Genomic DNA, 17821 nt, shown 5'->3' on the forward strand with positions numbered 1-17821 from the left:
TTGTTGAGGTGTATGTCGATGACATTGTGGTCAAGGCTAAGGTAGGGTCAACACTAGTGGAGGACCTATCCCTCGTCTTCGATCGACTGCGCGCCACGCACACGAAGCTGAATCCCGAGAAATGCATCTTCGGCGTCTCGGCAGGGAAGCTGCTGGGTTTCCTGGTCTCATATCGAGGCATCGAGGCAAACCTAGCCAAGATCAAGGCGATCGAGGCGATGAGGCCTCCTGGCCGCATCAAGGATGTCCAGAAGCTTACTGGATCTCTCGTCGCTCTTAGCCGCTTCATATCGAGGCTGGCTGAGAGGGCCCTCCCCTTCTTCAAGCTATTGAGAAGGTCCGGTCCATTCTCTTGGACCAAAGAGGCTGAGCAAGCCTTCCAGGAGCTGAAGCGGCATCTCACCTCGCTGCCAGTATTGGTGGCTCCAGAGCCCGGTGAGACATTGTTTCTGTATCTTGCTGCGTCTACAGAAGCGGTTAGGATGGTGCTGGTCGCCGAGAGGACGGAGCAAGCTCGCCAGGGGGACACCAGGGTCTCTCCAGCCAAGGATGGTGAGCCGGACCCCGGACATGGGGGCCCGTCAGCCTCACCTCTGCTTGAAAGTCCGAACCCCGGACAAGCGGGTCCGGAGAAGCCTCGTTCTAGTGGGAACCCAGAACCACTGGGGGCCCAAGGAACTGATGTGGTGGATAAAGGCGAACCGGACCCGGTCGCCAGGGTCCGGACCGTCCAGAAGCCGGTCTACTACGTTAGTGAAGTCCTCCATGAGGCGAAGGCCAGGTATCTTGAGACGCATAAGCTTAACTATGCCATACTTATTGCGTCCAGGAAACTGCGCCATTACTTTCAGGCACACCGAGTTGTCGTAGTGACCTCTTACCCATTAAGAGCAATCCTGCACAACTCCAACGCCACAGGCAACATCGCCAAGTGGGCAGCAGAATTGGCTGAGTTCCAACTGGACTTCCAGCCTCGCCATGCGGTTAAAAGCCAAATCCTGGCTGACTTCATAGCGGAATGGACTCCTTCCCCAAGCAATTCTGGGGGTCCGGACTTCAACGCCGGACCCCCGGAGCCGGAAGTCAGGACACCAGTCTTCACCGAGCCCCACTGGACACTCTTCTTTGACGGGTCCGTCCGCAAGAAGTGGGCTGGAGCTGGTGTGGTCCTCATCGACCCAAACGGAGATCAGCTGAAGTACATGGTGCACCTTGAGTTCAAGGCCACCAATAACATGGCGGAGTACGAATCTCTGATCTTTGGCCTGACACAAGCCCTATCTCTGGGGGTCCGACAGCTTCTGGTGAAGGGGGACTCTCAGCTAATCATCAAGCAGGTCCGAGGGGATTGCAGCTGCAACAATCCCCAGCTCGCGGCATACCTCATCCACGTGAGGTAGCTCGAGAAGGATTTCGACGCCATGGAACTGCAACATGTTCCCCGCGAACTCAACTCAGCAGCAGATGATCTCTCCGCGAGAGCATCTACTTGGGCATCCGTGCCTGAGGGCGTCTTCGAAAGACAGTTGCTGAGACCTACCGCCTAGCCTGCCGAACTGGGCGAAGGGGATCGAGCTAGCACCTCGAAGCTAGCGGTCCCGGCGGCATTCCACCTTTGGTGTCCGCCCTGGGTTGTGAGCTCTGTTGAGGATCCTGGAGACCTCATAGAGCCACTTCCTCCTGCTCAGGGAGCTCCCGATGCATGGATCTCCAAGATCCGGGACTACCTGAAAGACAATATCCTCCCTGATGATGATGTGTCCGCTGAGCGCATAGTATGATTGGCTAAACGCTACGCTGTGGTAGAAGGGGATCTCTACCGCCGTGCCGCCAATGGTATCCTCATGCGGGGCATTTCCCAGGGAGAGGGCCGCGAGTTGCTCGCGGAGATCCATGGAGGCTAGTGTGGAAGTTATTCCTCATCTCGCACGCTTGTTGGAAAGGCCTTTCGGCATGGCTTCTACTGGCCGACAGCACTTCAGGATGCGGCTGAGCTGGTAAAGTCCTGCAAAGCATGCCAGTTCCATACAAACCAAATACACACACCGGCTCAAGCTCTGCAAATGATCTCGCCCTCATGGCCATTTGCTGTGTGGGGCGTGGATATCCTGGGGCCATTCCCCCGGGCCATCGGCGGGTACCGGTTCCTTTACGTCGCCATCGACAAGTTCACAAAATGGCCGGAGGTTACCCCTGTGGTGAACATCACTAAGAAATCAGCAGTCGCATTCCCCAAGTACATTGTGTGCAGATTTGGCGTCCCAAACCGCATCATTGCGGACAACGAGACCCAATTCAAAAGCAGACTCTTCCAGGAGTACTGCGAGGACATCGGCATCCAGCTATGCTTTGCGGCTGTGGCACACCCCCGCAGCAATGGACAGGTCGAGAGAGCGAATGCAGAGATCCTCAGGGGCCTCAAGACCCAAACCTACAACTGCTTAAAGAAGCATGGTGCCAAATGGGTTGATGAGCTTCCGTGCGTACTATGGGGCAACCAGACCACACCCAGCCGATCCACCAGGGAGACTCCATTCTTCCTGGTCTATGGGGCTGAAGCATGCCTTCCCCTAGAAATTCACCTGGGCTCACCCCGAGTCCAGACTTTTGATGAGTCTATGCAGGAACAACAGCGGCGCGATGATGTGGACTTCGTTGACGAACGTAGGTGGCGAGCAGCAATCCGAAATACACGCTACAACCAGGCGCTCAGGCGCTATCACCAACCGTTCGTGCACAGTAGGGAGCTCCGGGCTGGCGACCTCGTCCCAAGGCGGATCCTGAACCGAGCAGGGCTCCACAAACTCTCCCCCAGCTGGGAGGGGCCCTTCAAGGTTACAGAAGTATGCCGGCACGGATGCGTTCGCCTTGCCACAGAAGATGGAGTGCCGCTGCCCAACCCATGGAACATAGAGCATTTGCGTAAATTTTACACTTAGCTAGAGCAGGGAAATGAATTTTTCCTTTGTAATAAGATAGAATCAGCGTGCGGCTCAGAGCGGTTGGGGTCCGCCCTCGTAAACCCGACCTTTGGCATCCATTGCACCGTCGGCTAGCATTAACGCGCGGCCCAGAGCGGTAGAGGTCCGCCCTCGTAAACCCGGCCTCTGGCATCCATCGCGCAAGCCATGTATATGAAGTTGCAAAGGAAACATTTGCCCAATTCTGTCTTTGTGTCAAATTTTTATTTCGCATTTCGATTCTCGAAATTTTGCCTTTCTAACCCCAGCGCGGACTTCCACTCTTGTCGCTACAACTAAGATCTGTATTGAGTTGCTGGACTGCCGTACAGATCCGGACCCTCTTGCTACTGGGAGAGGGGTCCGGATCCCTAGGGACCTGCTCTGGAGAGGGGGTGCTTGTTTCCTCGGGTGGTCCGGAGTCCTGTGTAGCCGCTTAGCTGGTTCCGTACCCAAAGCCTACACACTCCACCACCGTATAACGAGTGCTCTAGTACCCAGAGTCGGGTAATTAGGGGCCCGGACCTCGTTCTAGCTCAAGAGTTGGCCTCCTAAGTCCTACAAGGCATGTCCAGCTCCATATCTCTAAGGATCGAGTACGACAAAATGACCTCACCCACTACTAGGAAGGGTCTGGAGCGTCGGAGCCAGTCCGGAAAAGTCGTGTTGTTTCCTATAGTGGTCCGGAGCCCTGTGTAGCGCCTTAGCCTGGTTCCGCACCCTAAGCCTACACACTCCTCCACTCTGTAACAAAAACTGAACTGCCTGGACCTGTGCATCTGGATCTCCGGACCTCGTACTAGCCTGGGGGCCGATCCAGAATAGGTCCCGCGGGCCTGCTGCTAAGCTGTAACTTTGAAGTGGTACACAGGTTCAGCCTTAGCTGGTGGTATCTAGCCTCAAACCATTGAGCCTACCTACCAGGGGGTCCCAGCATCCGCTTTAAAGGTTTCATACAGATCGAGGTCCAGTCTCGGTGGTAGACAGACTCAAAACAACTGAGTCTATCTGCCAGGGGGCCCGGAGCATTCGCTTTGACCCAGACATCACGGATCGATTCTGCATGCGTCAAACAGCTAAGTTGCAGTATCATTACTACCATATAAGCGAGATTGATTCTCCTCTCTGTAGTTCTTTCTGCTACACAGGGAACAAGACACTCGCTCGGCTTGCAATCTATGCTACACCTATGCCCAAGGACGCTTGCCCAACCTCATCCGGGGGTCCGTAGTGTCTTCTACGGCTCTGGTGGCCGATAGGTCCGATAACTGAACCTATCCGCAAGGTGGCCAGGGCGCCGGGGTGCTGCATACCGCAACCACAGCAACTGACAAACAACTAAGTTGAAAATTTTCCTTTATTAAATTTTCAACTAATACAATGTTTGTTACATAAAACAAAAAAGGGTACAATGTGCAGCTTAGGAGTCTGCAGGCTCCCGCTTGAAGTAGGCGGCTACGAAGTCGACGACCTCCCGCACGCTGTCCCGAGCGGCGGCCTCCGTCTCCGCCACAGGACCATCGACCACGGGGGCTAGCGAGATGGCCGGGTCGTGGCTTCGAAGGCAGGTAAGGATGTGCTCCGCCACCATCCGGATCAGCTCGCGGCCCTCTACTTCAAGCTGGCCAGTAAGGACCGGCTCCAGACGCCGGAGCCTATCCGAAGCGGAGCTCAACACTGGGAGGGCGTCAGCAATCGAAGCTGGCGGCTCCGCCACATGGATTGGGCTCATTCCAAGTGGCACCAGCGCTAAGCTCACTTCGCTCGCCTAGTCGGCGATTCGCTGGGCCCCCACGCGCTGGTCCTCCTACAGCTTCCGGACCGCGTCCTGGACCACCTCCTGCACCCGGGTGTCCAGAACTGCCTTGGCCGCTTCCAACTCGCGGGACCTCTCCTCGAGCTCAGCCTTCCTCTTCTCCGCCGACTCCTTCAGCTTCTTGAGGGAGTCGCGCTGGCGCTCAAGCTATTTCTCCATGTTGGCGGCGTGGGATTCCCGCCTATCAAGGGACTTCCTATCGTCCTCCAGCTCCGACTCGGCAACAGCCAGCTTGCTGGCCCTCTCCTCCAGCTGCTTCCGCCATCCAGCCAGGGTCCCAGAGAGCTTGTCCAGCACCTGCTTGCGGATCTCGAGACCCTGGCTGCGGGTCTCAAGTTCGGACCGGTGGGCCATGAGGCGAGTCTCAAGATCGGACCGCTGAGTTGCGAGGCTGGCCACCTCCTGGGAAAAAGTCTCCTCCTGCTGCGCTAGGGCTTTTGCCCGGCTCGATACTGCGAACTCCCGGTCGAACACCTTCCGAAGGTTGGCTCGGTAGGCCTCTTGGTCAGCCTTGAGTTTGGACCGAGTTTCCACAGAATGGGAGGCTTCGGCTTTCGTGTGCGCCTCCAGGCGGGTATGCCAGTCGAAGAGGCGCTGGCGCTCGCTCTGCAGAGCAGCCCACTCCCGCCAGAAGGCCGCCTCGGCGGAAGAGGTTGCCTCCTCTATCGACCGCCGGACTTGGACCAGCACCCGAGGGAGGGGAGGAGCCACTTCCGCCTCCGGGAGACCCTGCAGGAGTCGCCTGCCAGAGACCTCCTCCAGCTCTTTCGCAGGTTGAGCACTGGGGGAGGGTACGTCCGGTACAGGCGTCGGGACCTCAGGACCCAAGGAACTCATGGTTGCCGCACCTGCTGCCGCTGTGCTCGTCGTTACCGCGCCCGTCGCCACTGTGGTCGCCGACGCCAAGTCCGCTGTCGGCGCGACGGTCGCCGTAGCCGAGGCCTCGGGGGCCACCACGTCTGGTGGGGCTGTGCCTGGCACTGGCGCATCCGCCATCGCCACGTCGGGTGGGGCTGTGCCTGGCACTGGCGCAACCGTCGTCGCCACGTCGGGTGTGGCTGCACATGGTACTAGAGCATCCGCCGCCGCCGTGTCGGGTGCGACTGCGCCTGGCACCAGCGCATCCGCCGCTGTTGCATCGGGCGTAGTAGCGCCTGACGTCGGCGCACCCGCCGCTGTCGTGTCGGGCGCCGCTGCCGTAGCCCCGGCCGTTGCGTCGGGCGTTGCAGTGCCAGGTGATGGCGCACCCGCCGCAGCCGAGTTGGGTGCCACCGGGTTAACAGAAACTGCTACGTCCGGGCTCCATGCACCTGCCGTCGTACCCGCCATCGTCGCCGAGGCCCTTGTCGCCTGGACCCCCGCTGACGAACTAGCGGCGGCAGAAGAACTGCTTGGGCGAGGAGCCCTGGCAAAACAAAGAAAAGGAGCCTTCAGCATAAAGCAGAGCACCGAGAATAAGGGGTGTGACCAGAATAACACTAACCCTGAGGCGACGGGTCTCCAGCGTCCACGGAGGCCCGACGACTGCTTCTGCTGCTAACGCTGCTCCTGTGGCTGCTGAGGCGCACCTCGCGCCTGCCGCTGCTGCCGCTCCTGCAGCGGCGCCCGGGGCGTAACCCGAGGCTGCTCCTATTGTTGCTATTGCTGCTGCTGCTCCCGTGGCTGCCGCTGCTGCTGTTGCTGCCGGGGGGAGATATCTCTCGGCGGTGATGGTGGCGGCGCGACCACCCCGGAGATCATGCGATGGCCCGAGGCCCGGTAGCTACCCTGGCCCGCGTCCTCAGCGGACCTCTGACGCTTCGCGCCGGGCTCCGCAACTGGGGTCCCGTCGCCCCGGTGCAACCTGCGCCGGCCCGCATCTCCCGACGACGCGCCGGAGCTGCTCCGGGCCTGGCTGGGACCGCTCGTAGCGGCGCTACCAGCCACGGCCTGCTTGCCCTTGGCAGTGGGGCTGTTCCCCACGATGCTCGGCATGGCTTGTTCCCCGGACGCACCAGGGATCCAGATCCCATGGTCTGGGTCGCCTTCGGTCTGGCGTGCGGCCAGCCCACCGTCGTCGAGAGTCGGTAGGGTGGCCAGCACAGCGGTCCTCAGGCGCGAGTCCTCGCAGAGGGGGATGACACCCTGGGGAATGATCAGGTGCTCCGGGATGAAGACTTCCCCCGTCACCGCCCGCACCAGGACCTCCAAGGCTTCCTGGGTCAGGTCGCTCCCCTCTCCGCGGTGGGTCCTACTGCAATCGTTGAGGCCGGTGAAGCTCCAAGCAGGACGCGGCCGCTGCTTCAGGGGGGCAATCCGGCGCTTGAGGAAATCTCTGAGCACGTGCAGCGAGGTGAGGCTGCTCTCCGCCAGCTACCTGATCTTGCCTAGCACGGAGTCGAAATCCGGCGGCAGGGACGGCTTGGTCCTCCAGGATGGACGGTCGGAGGCGGGTCCCTCGGTCGGCATGACCAGGCGCTCGTTGGCTTCGGTGGTGGCGATGACCCACTCCCTGTGCCACTCCTCCCACTTCCCGCCGGTGAGCCCGAGGATGTACGGCGATCGCAGGTCGCTCCTTGTTTGGAAATAGTACGCCCCCACTTCGTCTTTGCTCTTCCCGGACTTCACCAACGGGAAGAAGTGGCGGAAGAGGAGGACGCAGGGCCGCACCCCCACGAACATCTCGCACAGGTGCATGAAGATGGCCGTCAAGAGGATGGAGTGTGGCGTGAGGTGTTGATGCTGGAGGTCGAAATCTTCTAGCAGCAGCAGGAAGAATGTGGAGATCGGCAGCCCCAAGCCGGTGGAGATGTGCGAGATGAACAGCACAAACTCCCCGGCGCGCATGCTGCCGAGGGGAACCGAGCCTGCTCGAATCCCCCAAGCAGTCTCCTGTGCACCCCACCCAAGCAAGCGGCGCACCGTGCTCAGCTCCTCCTCGGTCTGGTAGCGGCGGGGATGAGCAAGGGTTGCCATCTCACTATGGAGGTGAGAAGCAATCTATGCGGGGGAGCAAGGGGCGAGGAAGCTAGAAGGCAAAGGGACGCAAAGGTTGGAAGGAAGAAGGCAAATGCGGGAAAGTAACCGCGGTATGCGGTTCGCCCCTTTATGAAGCCTAACCCAACCGGCGCGCCCCGGAACCGTCGCTGGAACCCAAGTGACGCCCGCACCTGGTGTTAACCGCCCAGTCCATGACAAGGGGGCCCAGGCCCGCTTGTCAGGGAGAGCGGGTAACAAACAAAGGTTTGAAAAGGCGGAATCTGAACCGTCGCCCGCGCGCGAAGGGGGGCGGAAGCTGAGCTGACGTGCGCGTATTAAGCGCTGGCATGACCAAGTTTTCGGGAACTGCGCCGGTGGTAAATATCCCGTCTACTCCGGCCGCAACAATACCGAACGTCACGCCCGTGACTAGGTGAACCACTGTGCGTGGGGGCCACGAGTCAGTAAGCCGTTACGATGTGACGAGGCAGCAAATAACCCGAAGGATGGTCAAGGCCGGACAAGACTCCTGCAGTAAGAGGCTTCAAGTTATGCAAAGCAAAATCGCAGTAGTGGCCCCACCTGCGGGTTCGTCACCTCTCCCGAGGTGGGCCCGGGGGCCGCTGTCGGTACCCTGTAGCAGGGATACCCATATCTACTGCTGCAAGGCAGGACTCGAATAGTCATCCGCGACTAACATCATAAGGGGCGGAGCAGCCGGGCCCCACGAGTCAGGCTCCTACATCACCAGGCCAACGGCCCCGGACCCGCTCCCAGATCTGGGACGGGTCCGGTGACGCCACGTGTCCCCGAGGAGGGGAAGCTCCGAACCAACAGCCGGGGGCCCGGACCCCCCATAGGGGTCCGGGACCCCCCCTGCGACTGTCCAGACCTCCATGCGCATAGAACCAGCATACCGCCGGGGGGGGGGTCCGGAGGCTCCACGTGTCCCGCAGGTGCGGGCGCGGGTCTTCCACTGGAAGGCTCGCCCACCCACCGCATTCAATGCGGGTGGTTGAGGCGTGCTCTGCCACCGCGGCACATGGGGCTGCCTTTGTCAGGGCTCACTGTAGACCGCATTTTACCGAGGTACACAGTGCAGCCGCCTGCGCTGCACCCGCGCAGAGCCCGTCTGCTGCATTAATTGGATACGACGGCACGACACTTTTCCATCATGCCGCCTAAAGGTTACCACTAGATAGGATTGAGTTAGTTTCTCCTTTGTAATGATATGGTGCCTACGTGTGGTCCAGAGCGGTAAAGGTCCGCCCTTGTATACCCGACCTCTGGCTTCATCGCACAAACAGGCGACACCAGCAAGTGGTCCAGAGCGATAGAGGTCCGCCCTCGTAATCCCGACCTCTGATGTACACCACGAATCAAGTAATCAAGGAGATTTGCTTTCTCAGTCCTATTTTTACATTAACCTAATAGCACTTGTCCGTTCAGCTTGCATGTTTCTTTCTCCCGTACGGAGTTTTTTCTTTTGTTGCTAACGATCCAAATTGAGTTGATGGCTTGTGGTCAGGTTGGGACACCCCTTCTAGCTGGAAGGCGGTCCGAACTACTAGGGACCTGTCCCGGAGAAGTGGTGCTTGTATCCTGGGGTGGAGGAGTTCTGCGTAGTCACTTAGTCTGGTAATGAACCCTAAGCCTACGCACTTCACTGCCCTATTACGAGTACCCTAGTACCCGAGGCTGCCGTACCTAGAGGTCTGGACTCTTTTCTAGTATAAGACATGGTTTCCTATGCCCCACCACGAGGTCCGGTAACGTATCTCGGTGAATCGATGGCAACAGCTCAAAGTCCACTCCGGTGGCCCGCACCGGCGGAGACCGCTCGCCACGGTCGCTCAAAGTCCACTCCGGTGGCCCGCTCCGGCGGAGACCGTCGCCACGGTCGCTCAAAGTCCACTCCGGTGGCCCGCTCCGGCGGAGACCGCTCGCCACGATCGCTCAAAGTCCACTCCGGTGGCCCGCTGTGGCGGAGACCGCTCGCCACGGTCATTCCAAGTCCACTCCGGTGGCCCGCTCCGGCGGAGACCGCTCGCCACAGTCGCTCAAAGTCCACTACGGTAGACCGCTCCGGCGGAGACCGCTCGCCACGGTCGCTCAAAGTCTACTCCGGTGGCCCGCTCCGGTGGAGACCGCTCGCCACGGTGGTTCCAAGTCCACTCCGGTGGCCCGCTCCGGCGGAGACCGCTCACCACGGTCGTTCCAAGTCCACTCCGGTGGCCCGCTCTGGCGGAGCCGTTCGCCACGATCGCCTGGAGCCGGGTCCGGGGAAGTGGTGCTTGCTCCCTGGGTGGTTCGAGGTCCGTGCAGCCGCTTTACTTGGTTCCGTACCCTAAGCCTGCACCTTCGCCGCCTTGCGGAGAGCGCTATAGTACCTGAACCTGGCAACATATGCTACGGCCTTTAGGGGGTCCGGAGCACCCGCTCGCGACATGAGCACGCCAACACAGCCAAGTTGCGCCAGAACACATCACGATAATGGCCCCACCTGCGGGTTCGTACCTCCCCCGAGGTGGGCCCGGGGGCCACTGTCGGTACCTCTGGACTAGGGTACCCCCTCTTGCTGTGTCAAGACTCGCGTAGATACGCCCTAAGGGGCTAAACGGCCGGACCTCTGGGGTCCGGCTCCATATCACCCGGACGACGGCCCCGGACCCGTCCCTTGCTAGGGAAAGGGTCCGGTGACGCCACGTGTCCCGGAGAAGGGAGTGCTCAGCCAGAACAGCTGGGGGCCCCGGACCCCCCACGGGGTCTCGGGCCCCCATATACTATCCGGACCCCTCAGCGGGGAAACAGACACCCCGCACGTGGCGCGGCCGTGAAGCTTTCCCGGGAAGACTCGCCCACCTACCGCATTCAATGCGGAAGACGTAAGTGCACTCTGCCACAGTAGATCCCGTGGTAACTTTTGCCGGACTGTACCATTGACTGCGCGTTACCAAGGCGCACAGTGCAGCCTCTGGCGCCGCCCACGCCACGCGGGTCAGACTGCAACGCCAGTTAGACACGACAGCTCGGCGACGGAGTATCATAACACCTACGCGGTAGACCCAACTGTATACGCCGCAACCTACACCGCCTCAACGGGTGCCTCGCCGATGGGACAGGTGAAGACCCCCCTCGATCAGAGAGTCTACAGGGTGATGAAGCGTATCCGACAAAGAAATCCTCAACCACTATAGCACATTGATGTCTATTTTACGATATACTATACATCCTCGTTGGGCCCACGTGTCAGGGTCCAACACCTGTGTACGCGCCTCCCTTGCGCTATAAAAGGGAGACGCCTGTTAGAGAAGGACTCAAGTCTCAAAAGGGGCTTAGAGGCAGATGATAGACTCATCCACGAACTCTAGAGCAATAGAATTCTCAGTGGACGTAGGGTATTACGCTCCGGCGGCCCGAACCACTCTAAATCCTCGAGTATTCTTGTGTGCCTACTTCATGCGTAGATCTGAGATATCGCTTGCACTCCCCGAGTAACCAAACTCAGGGATTAGGCGGGTGCACTACGCCACCCGGCTGTGGCCCTGCTCTTAGAGCCGCGACAATTGCTTCACAACCGAACTTGCTTTGCAAAAGTTATATTTTTCATTCAAAAAGTAAAGTTTGAATTTCAAGTTGAAGAAAAAGTTCGCTAGTATGTATTTTGAACCGAATACATGACAAGTATGTGAGGGCACAGTTTGATTTTGCTGTACCCATGGCTCCTGGCATAGAGATTCCTCGTGTACCAGCAAAGAGATTCATTGTGTTCGGCTGGTCTACCCTCCTCCAGTGCTACAGTAATTTCCTCTCACGCCACCAGCTCCAGCTCCAGCTAGCCCAACAGTATTTTTCTCTCATAGCATTCCAGCTCCAGCCTCCAGCTCCAGCCTGTCGAATGCGGTGATTCTTGCAACTCGTACTGGTACGGACCCCAACCCTGAAGTTGCCGTGCATTCCAGACGAGGGCTGTGTTTAGTTTCAAAATTTCTCAATCCAAACTTCATTATTCATCTATCACATTAAATTTTTTTCCTCATGCATGGAGTATTAAATGTAGATAAATAAAAAAATTAATTGTATAGTTTTGATGTACACGACGAGACGAATCTTTTGAGCCTAGTTAGGTCATGGTAGAACAACAATTACCACAAACAAACGAAAATTGCTACAGTGTGCTACAATGTCCGATGTGACTCTTTTTACGGATCTAAACACAGGCTGTGTTCACTTCCCCAAACTTTCCAAACTTTCCATCACATCGAAATATTAAATATAGAAAATGACCCATGCATGAAGTACTAAATGTAGATAAATAAAAAAACTAATTGCATAGTTTTGATGTACGTTGCGAGATGAATCTTTTGAGCCTAGTTAGGTCATGGTAGGACAATATTTACCACAAACAAACAAAAAGTGTTACAGTATACTACAGTGTCCGATGCGACTTTTTCTACCAGTTTTTCGCGGATCTAAACACACCCGCAGCCGAGGACCGGTAAAACCCGTGCGTGCTGCTGCTCCATCGCCACCACCATGCGTACAGCTGCACTGCTCGAGGAAGCGAGGCGCCAAAAGTAGAGGGTCAAGATACTTTGTTTGTATTTGGTAATTATTATTTTGTCATAAGTTAATTAGGTTCAAAGGATTCGTCTCGCAAATTATAAACAAACTATGTAATTAGTTATTTTATTTAACTACATTTAATACTTTATGTATGTGTTGAAATATTTGATGTGACGGAGAATCTTATAAAAATTTAGAATTTTGAAGGCAACTAAGCAAGACCCTGGTACTGAAATAAAGCCACGGTCAGCAATCAGGTTCCGCTAGGTTTTGGATTTCTAGAACAGTTTCCATCTCTGACCACCAGTTTTGACCGGAGACCACCCTGTCGTCCTCCATGGTATTCTTCCGAGGGCTCCGGCAAGCATCAGTGCTGCACTGTCGGTGGTGAGACATGGTGTGCCAGCTCCAAGCTGCACCAAGACATGGTGAGATGATTGGGAGCCATGCACTGCATAACAGGCATGCATAACTGGGCTTCCTGCAGTATTTTTTGGTCTAAATTTGACCGCTGTTCCTGCTCGACGAACACGAATTCGTTTGCTCTCTGAATTCCTGACAAGAACTAAAAGTGGCCTTTGGCCATAAACCACAGAGTTAACAAATGAAAAAAGAAGAAGCAGTAGTTCAGCTTGTTTGGACGTGACATCTATCCCAGAGCATGACCATTTCCCTGTGCCGCGAAGAGAGTTTGCAATTGCAATCACCTTTCGCCATGTGCGGCGGCAGCCCAGGCAGTTTCACTCGGACAGCCGACAGCATCCCCTCGCATGCGGAAAAAAGCTACAGCTCGCGGCTCGCCTCCGGCAATGGCCATCGATGCGTTTCCCCCTGCTAGGGCAGACACGGCGCGAAAGGCTACACGCCTCCTGCCGTCACGGACGTGGAGACGGTGGTGGCAAGCAACGTGCTGGCCGCAGTGATGCAGCCATGGCAGCAGGGCAGAGATACGCATGGCGGGGGCGCACATGGAACTTCGTACTGTTGCTTTGAATCTCTGTGCCCATCTTCTTTGCAGTTGCAGCGCCCTGTGCCCGTGGGGTTACGGAGGGAATGGACGGCTGGGAGGGATCCCTCTTTTTTTTTCTTTACTTTTTACTTGCTTTACTTTACTTTTAATTTTTCAGTTTTGAGTGAGCTTCTACGGGATGGTTCTTGGCGCGTAAAGTTTTGAAATTGTACAGGATGGAATAAACAACCAAAAGAGAATGTTGACTCAAGAAAGGGTATACGAGCAGTATAATATACAAGCTTATCGCCCGTAGTACTGAGTACTGACAGTGTACAGTACCCCTGATAATCTTTCAAAAAAAAAGTGTACCCCTGACAAAGCATGCGCAGTCATGCAGATCAACTGGGTCGATGGACATGGGAGCAACATGTTTAAAAAATTGCGCTGTGGCTTTGGGTTTCAAAAACTAGCAGACTAGTGCACCAATCAGACGGTACTTCCAGATGCTTGGGAGTACATAACATAAGATACGGGCAAGAGGGTAGGTATGTTGGCAAAGATTTGAGATTTCAGTTTACGTAGCAACGAGAACGAAATGCTAAAAGTTTTCGAGGGTTCGAGTGGAGGAAATGGGACAGAGCCGAAGGGAATTCCGGACGGAAGCGTACGTTGCCCTCGCGTATTTCAGGGGGGGCAGTCGGGTAGACGCCGTGGCACGGGAGCCGAGACGGAGGGGAGGACTCCGGCGAGGCGACGCCCCGTCCGGCACCATCCGACCTGACGGATGCGTGCTGTCGCCGCCGTGCCCCGCTTGGTGCGCCTTCGTTCAACGCAAGACATCAGTGGACGCGCGATTTTCTCCTGTCCGCCGAAGTGCGTGCCGTCTGCTTCCTCGGGCTCGCCGACGACCGGAAGCTGCTGCCTGGACTGCCCCGGCGGCGCCGGCGTTCACATTCACACAAGTGGGCGGCCCAAAGAATGGCCCTTCGGCCCTGCCCCACACATCGCGGGATTAACTCGTTTTGGGCTTCGACCACTAAGTGGACTTCACCACAATACTAGTAGATTGGGCCTGGCAGGCCATTCCCAGGCAATCCCGTCGTCGGCAGCCCAGACAATTCAAAGCCTTCTGACCCTACTAGTATCACTGCATCAGGCTATCCGCGCACTTGTGTCAACAGAGCGCAACCATGTGAGCGCAACCCAGCGCTAAATACGTACTCCTAACTAATAATTTACGCTTGTTTTGATGCTTTCCACACTGAAGTGATTGCAGCGCTGGAGGGTGTTAAGATGGCTGGCCTGACGGCCGTGTTTAGTTCTTTACATGTAAACGCAAAAAAGTCGTAAATGTATTAAAGTGAAAAGGAATCTTGCTAATTTGAAGTACTAAATAAAGTCTATTTACAAAACTTTTTGCATGGTTGGGCTGTAAATCGCGAGACGAATCTAATGAGCCTACTTAATCCATGATTTGCAACAGTGATGCTACAGTACCATCCGCTAATTATTGATTAAACATGGATTAATTAGCATCATTAGATTCGTCTCGCGATTTACAACCCATCTATGCAAAAAGTTTTGCAAATAATCTTCATTTAGTACTTCAAATGCCCTGTTTACATCTTTACACATTTTTGTAAAATGAACTAAACACACCCGTAGTCCTGGAGACAGATGCCATCCTTCTCAAATATGTTTTGGCTGTCTTCGGTGGGTGGTCTCATTCATGAGATCAAAGCAATGGCAGACACATCTACTTGATAGTCTTGACTACTTCATTGCACGGCACAGTAGCTGCCGAGCTGTCCTTCCAGATCTGTAACCCTTAAGGCCTTCAATTTTAACCCTTAAGATCTGCAACAGACTTCTTGCAATTTCTCAATCTTCGGATACACGGAGACCGATGAACTGAAAACCAATTGCAAAATACATGATGGATTGAGGAAGAACAAGTAGGTACAAATAGTCATCTCTGAATATGTAGTCAAAGCACCCAGACACCAGAAGAAACAGGCCAAAAAATATTTCAAGACAGTGGAACCTGACATTCAAGGACACTTATGTTTCAATCAGGAGAAAAAGAAGGGGTTGTTTTCAGCTTATCTTTCTTGTCTGAAACATGAAGTAAACTTGATTGGAGGTAGTACTAGCTACGAAAACTCAGCGAAGCAAGCACTGATCTAACCTTGGTGTCCCAACAGAATTAAGGAGAATGATAGCTGTGGGAATATAGATCAGCTCCCACACAGAGATCTGCGCTTCTGGGAATATAATGATAATTGGAATCAGAATGCCGAAAAAGAACAAGGTGAAGAATGTGCCGACAATTCTCCGGGCAATGAAGAAGTCATAGATCATGTACAATTTCTTCCAAACCGATACTTTCTGCAAGAGGAAGCAAATAGCTGATGTTATAAACATGTTGACAAAGAACCACTGAACAAAATGGGGGCACTACGATATTCATACGACAAAATCATCTTGTTACAGCATCATGCCTTGTATCAGGGCGCAGTGTACAAGGCTAACCTTGGCAGCAATAATTTCCGAGAACATTTTCTTGAACAGCAGCGCAGGGCCGCACGACCAGCGATGCTGCTGGGACATGTATGCCTTCAGAGTGCTCGGCAGCTTACTCTTAACCTGAAAACAGATTGCGACGCCCAATCTTGGATCAGTTTGATAAATGGTCCATCCGTCGGACATAATTGTATCTCGTATCAGTTTGTTAAAGCCATGATCATACCTTTATGCTCTCAACGTAAACGAATTCCCAGCCCAAGAGGCTTGCTCGCAGTGCCAAGTCCATGTCCTCAGCAGTGGTTCGGTCCTCCCAGCCACCGGACTCGACAATCGCCTGTGTCCTCCACACTCCAGCGGTTCCTACGTGCATGAATAAATTCGGTTCCTGTTTCTTGAGCATGACTGAAAAATGACAGCGTGGCATGAACAACTGCGTCGGCGCAGCGGAGAAGAGAGAGTGGCTGTAGGTACCATTGTAGCCAAAGAAGTTGCAGGGGAAAGAGCCAGCTTCCTGCTCCACCTTGAAATGGTAATCCATGGACATCTCTTGCATTCTCGTCAGCAAGCAGTCGTTGGCATTCACTATAGGGCAGCTTAAACAAAAATTTTGTCGGCATTTGGAAAAATTGCAGCAGCTTGATCTAAAAGCATGATATTAGCTGAAAATGAGCTGGCTAACGAACGTATTTTCTCGAACAATTTTATTTCAAAATTCGAACAATGCTGACGAACGTATTTGAATCTTGAGAAGCTTCCTAGCAAAAAAAAGAAAAAAAAACTTCAGAAGCTGAAATCCTGTTCCTGTTTCCTCCAGGTTGGATCACGTGCATCTATCTGAAGCTCTGAATATATTTTTTTTTGAGATACTGAAGCTCTGAATAACAAGCTGGTTATAGTTGGGCCCTGATGTAAAAAACATGTGGGCCTTGAGGTGGTGGGCCTCGATGTAGAAATATTAAGCGGATTTTTTATTTTTTTATTTTTTATTTTCATTTTCAAAATTTACAAGAATATATCCCGGTCGCCAGCCGAGACCTGATCGCCCCGCTGCGGGGCGGCAAGAACTTTTTTGTAAAAATTTTCACAAAAAATTTACGTTGAAATCTCTGGAGGATCGGTCGCCAAGCAGCCGGGCGGCCGGCCCCCTAGGCCGCCCGGCAGCCAGGCGGCCGGCCCTGTGTGTGCATGCTTGGTTGTCTCGTTGCCTGGTTGTGGTTGGTGCGTTCGCACACTAGATGTGCTGCAAGGTTGTGGTTGGTGCGTTCGCACACTAGATGTGCTGCAAGGGAGCTTTTGTTTATAGGACAGGACATGGACAAGGTCTAGTACTAATACCTAGCTAGTACTAATACCTAGCTAGCTGATAGTATGAAGCTACCTCTGCTAGTAGGCCTAGGCAGTCTCTGTTGGATTGGACGTGGGTGCCACTGTGGCCCGAAAGCGTGCTTGCTTGCTTGCCGCTTGGAGCACTCACTTGTCCATGCGTCTCTTCTGTTCTGATTACTAGATTTTTCAACACTCTTCCTTTCGGATACGATATATATATATATATATATATATATATATATATATATATATATATATATATATATATATATATATATATCATTTGGTCGATCCAAAAATTTGATAAAAACAAAGTATATAATTGTATTCTGTGTAAATAATTTAGAAACGGAAATGAACTATATAAAGTGGTATGCCATTATAATTAATTAGCCGACAAAAAACACTATTGGGTACCCCACTTGCATCTCTATCCGTGAAAACTCCTATTTCTTGCTGATGGCAGAATCACCTCAAAGAATTAGCAGAGAATCACCTCTCTTTGAAAAACTATTTGACAAAGCTTCTACTGGATTCAGCAGAAATCAACTCTGGGAGCTTTGCAAACACACCCTAACAATCGGCCATCAGCAGAGACTGCCTAGGCCTACTAGCAGAGGTAGCTTCATACTATCAGCTAGCCAGGTACTAATACTAGCAAGGTAGTAGATGTCCATGTCCTGTCCTATAAACAAAAGCTCCCTCGCAGCACATCTC

At 54.4% G+C, this 17821-nt stretch overlaps 1 protein-coding gene across 1 annotated transcript; it reads right to left on the reverse strand.

Moving 5' to 3' along the window:
• Positions 1-15133: 15133 nt before the first annotated feature.
• On the reverse strand, positions 15134-16346 carry LOC120656247 (probable glucomannan 4-beta-mannosyltransferase 6). The gene is made up of 4 exons (XM_039934286.1): positions 16002-16346; positions 15785-15898; positions 15441-15640; positions 15134-15296 (listed from the first exon to the last, which is right to left on the reverse strand). The coding sequence occupies exons 1-4, from the start codon at positions 16329-16331 to the stop codon at positions 15134-15136; spliced, it is 807 nt and encodes a 268-aa protein (XP_039790220.1). The 5' UTR covers positions 16332-16346.
• Between the last annotated feature and the right edge of the window lie 1475 nt (positions 16347-17821).

Source organism: Panicum virgatum, chromosome 1K (assembly GCF_016808335.1).
Source record: "Panicum virgatum strain AP13 chromosome 1K, P.virgatum_v5, whole genome shotgun sequence".
NCBI classification, from domain to species: domain Eukaryota; kingdom Viridiplantae; phylum Streptophyta; class Magnoliopsida; order Poales; family Poaceae; genus Panicum; species Panicum virgatum.

Bases quoted from the DNA above. Each gene is read 5' to 3' on its own strand.
- LOC120656247 (XM_039934286.1), bottom strand. From the start codon at position 16,331: ATGCAAGAGATGTCCATGGATTACCATTTCAAGGTGGAGCAGGAAGCT. The intron at 15,899-16,001 runs GTATGATCATGG...ATCTGTTTTCAG, and splicing joins TTTACGTTGAGAGCATAAAG to GTTAAGAGTAAGCTGCCGAG. The intron at 15,641-15,784 runs GTTAGCCTTGTA...TTCCTCTTGCAG, and splicing joins CGGAAATTATTGCTGCCAAG to AAAGTATCGGTTTGGAAGAA.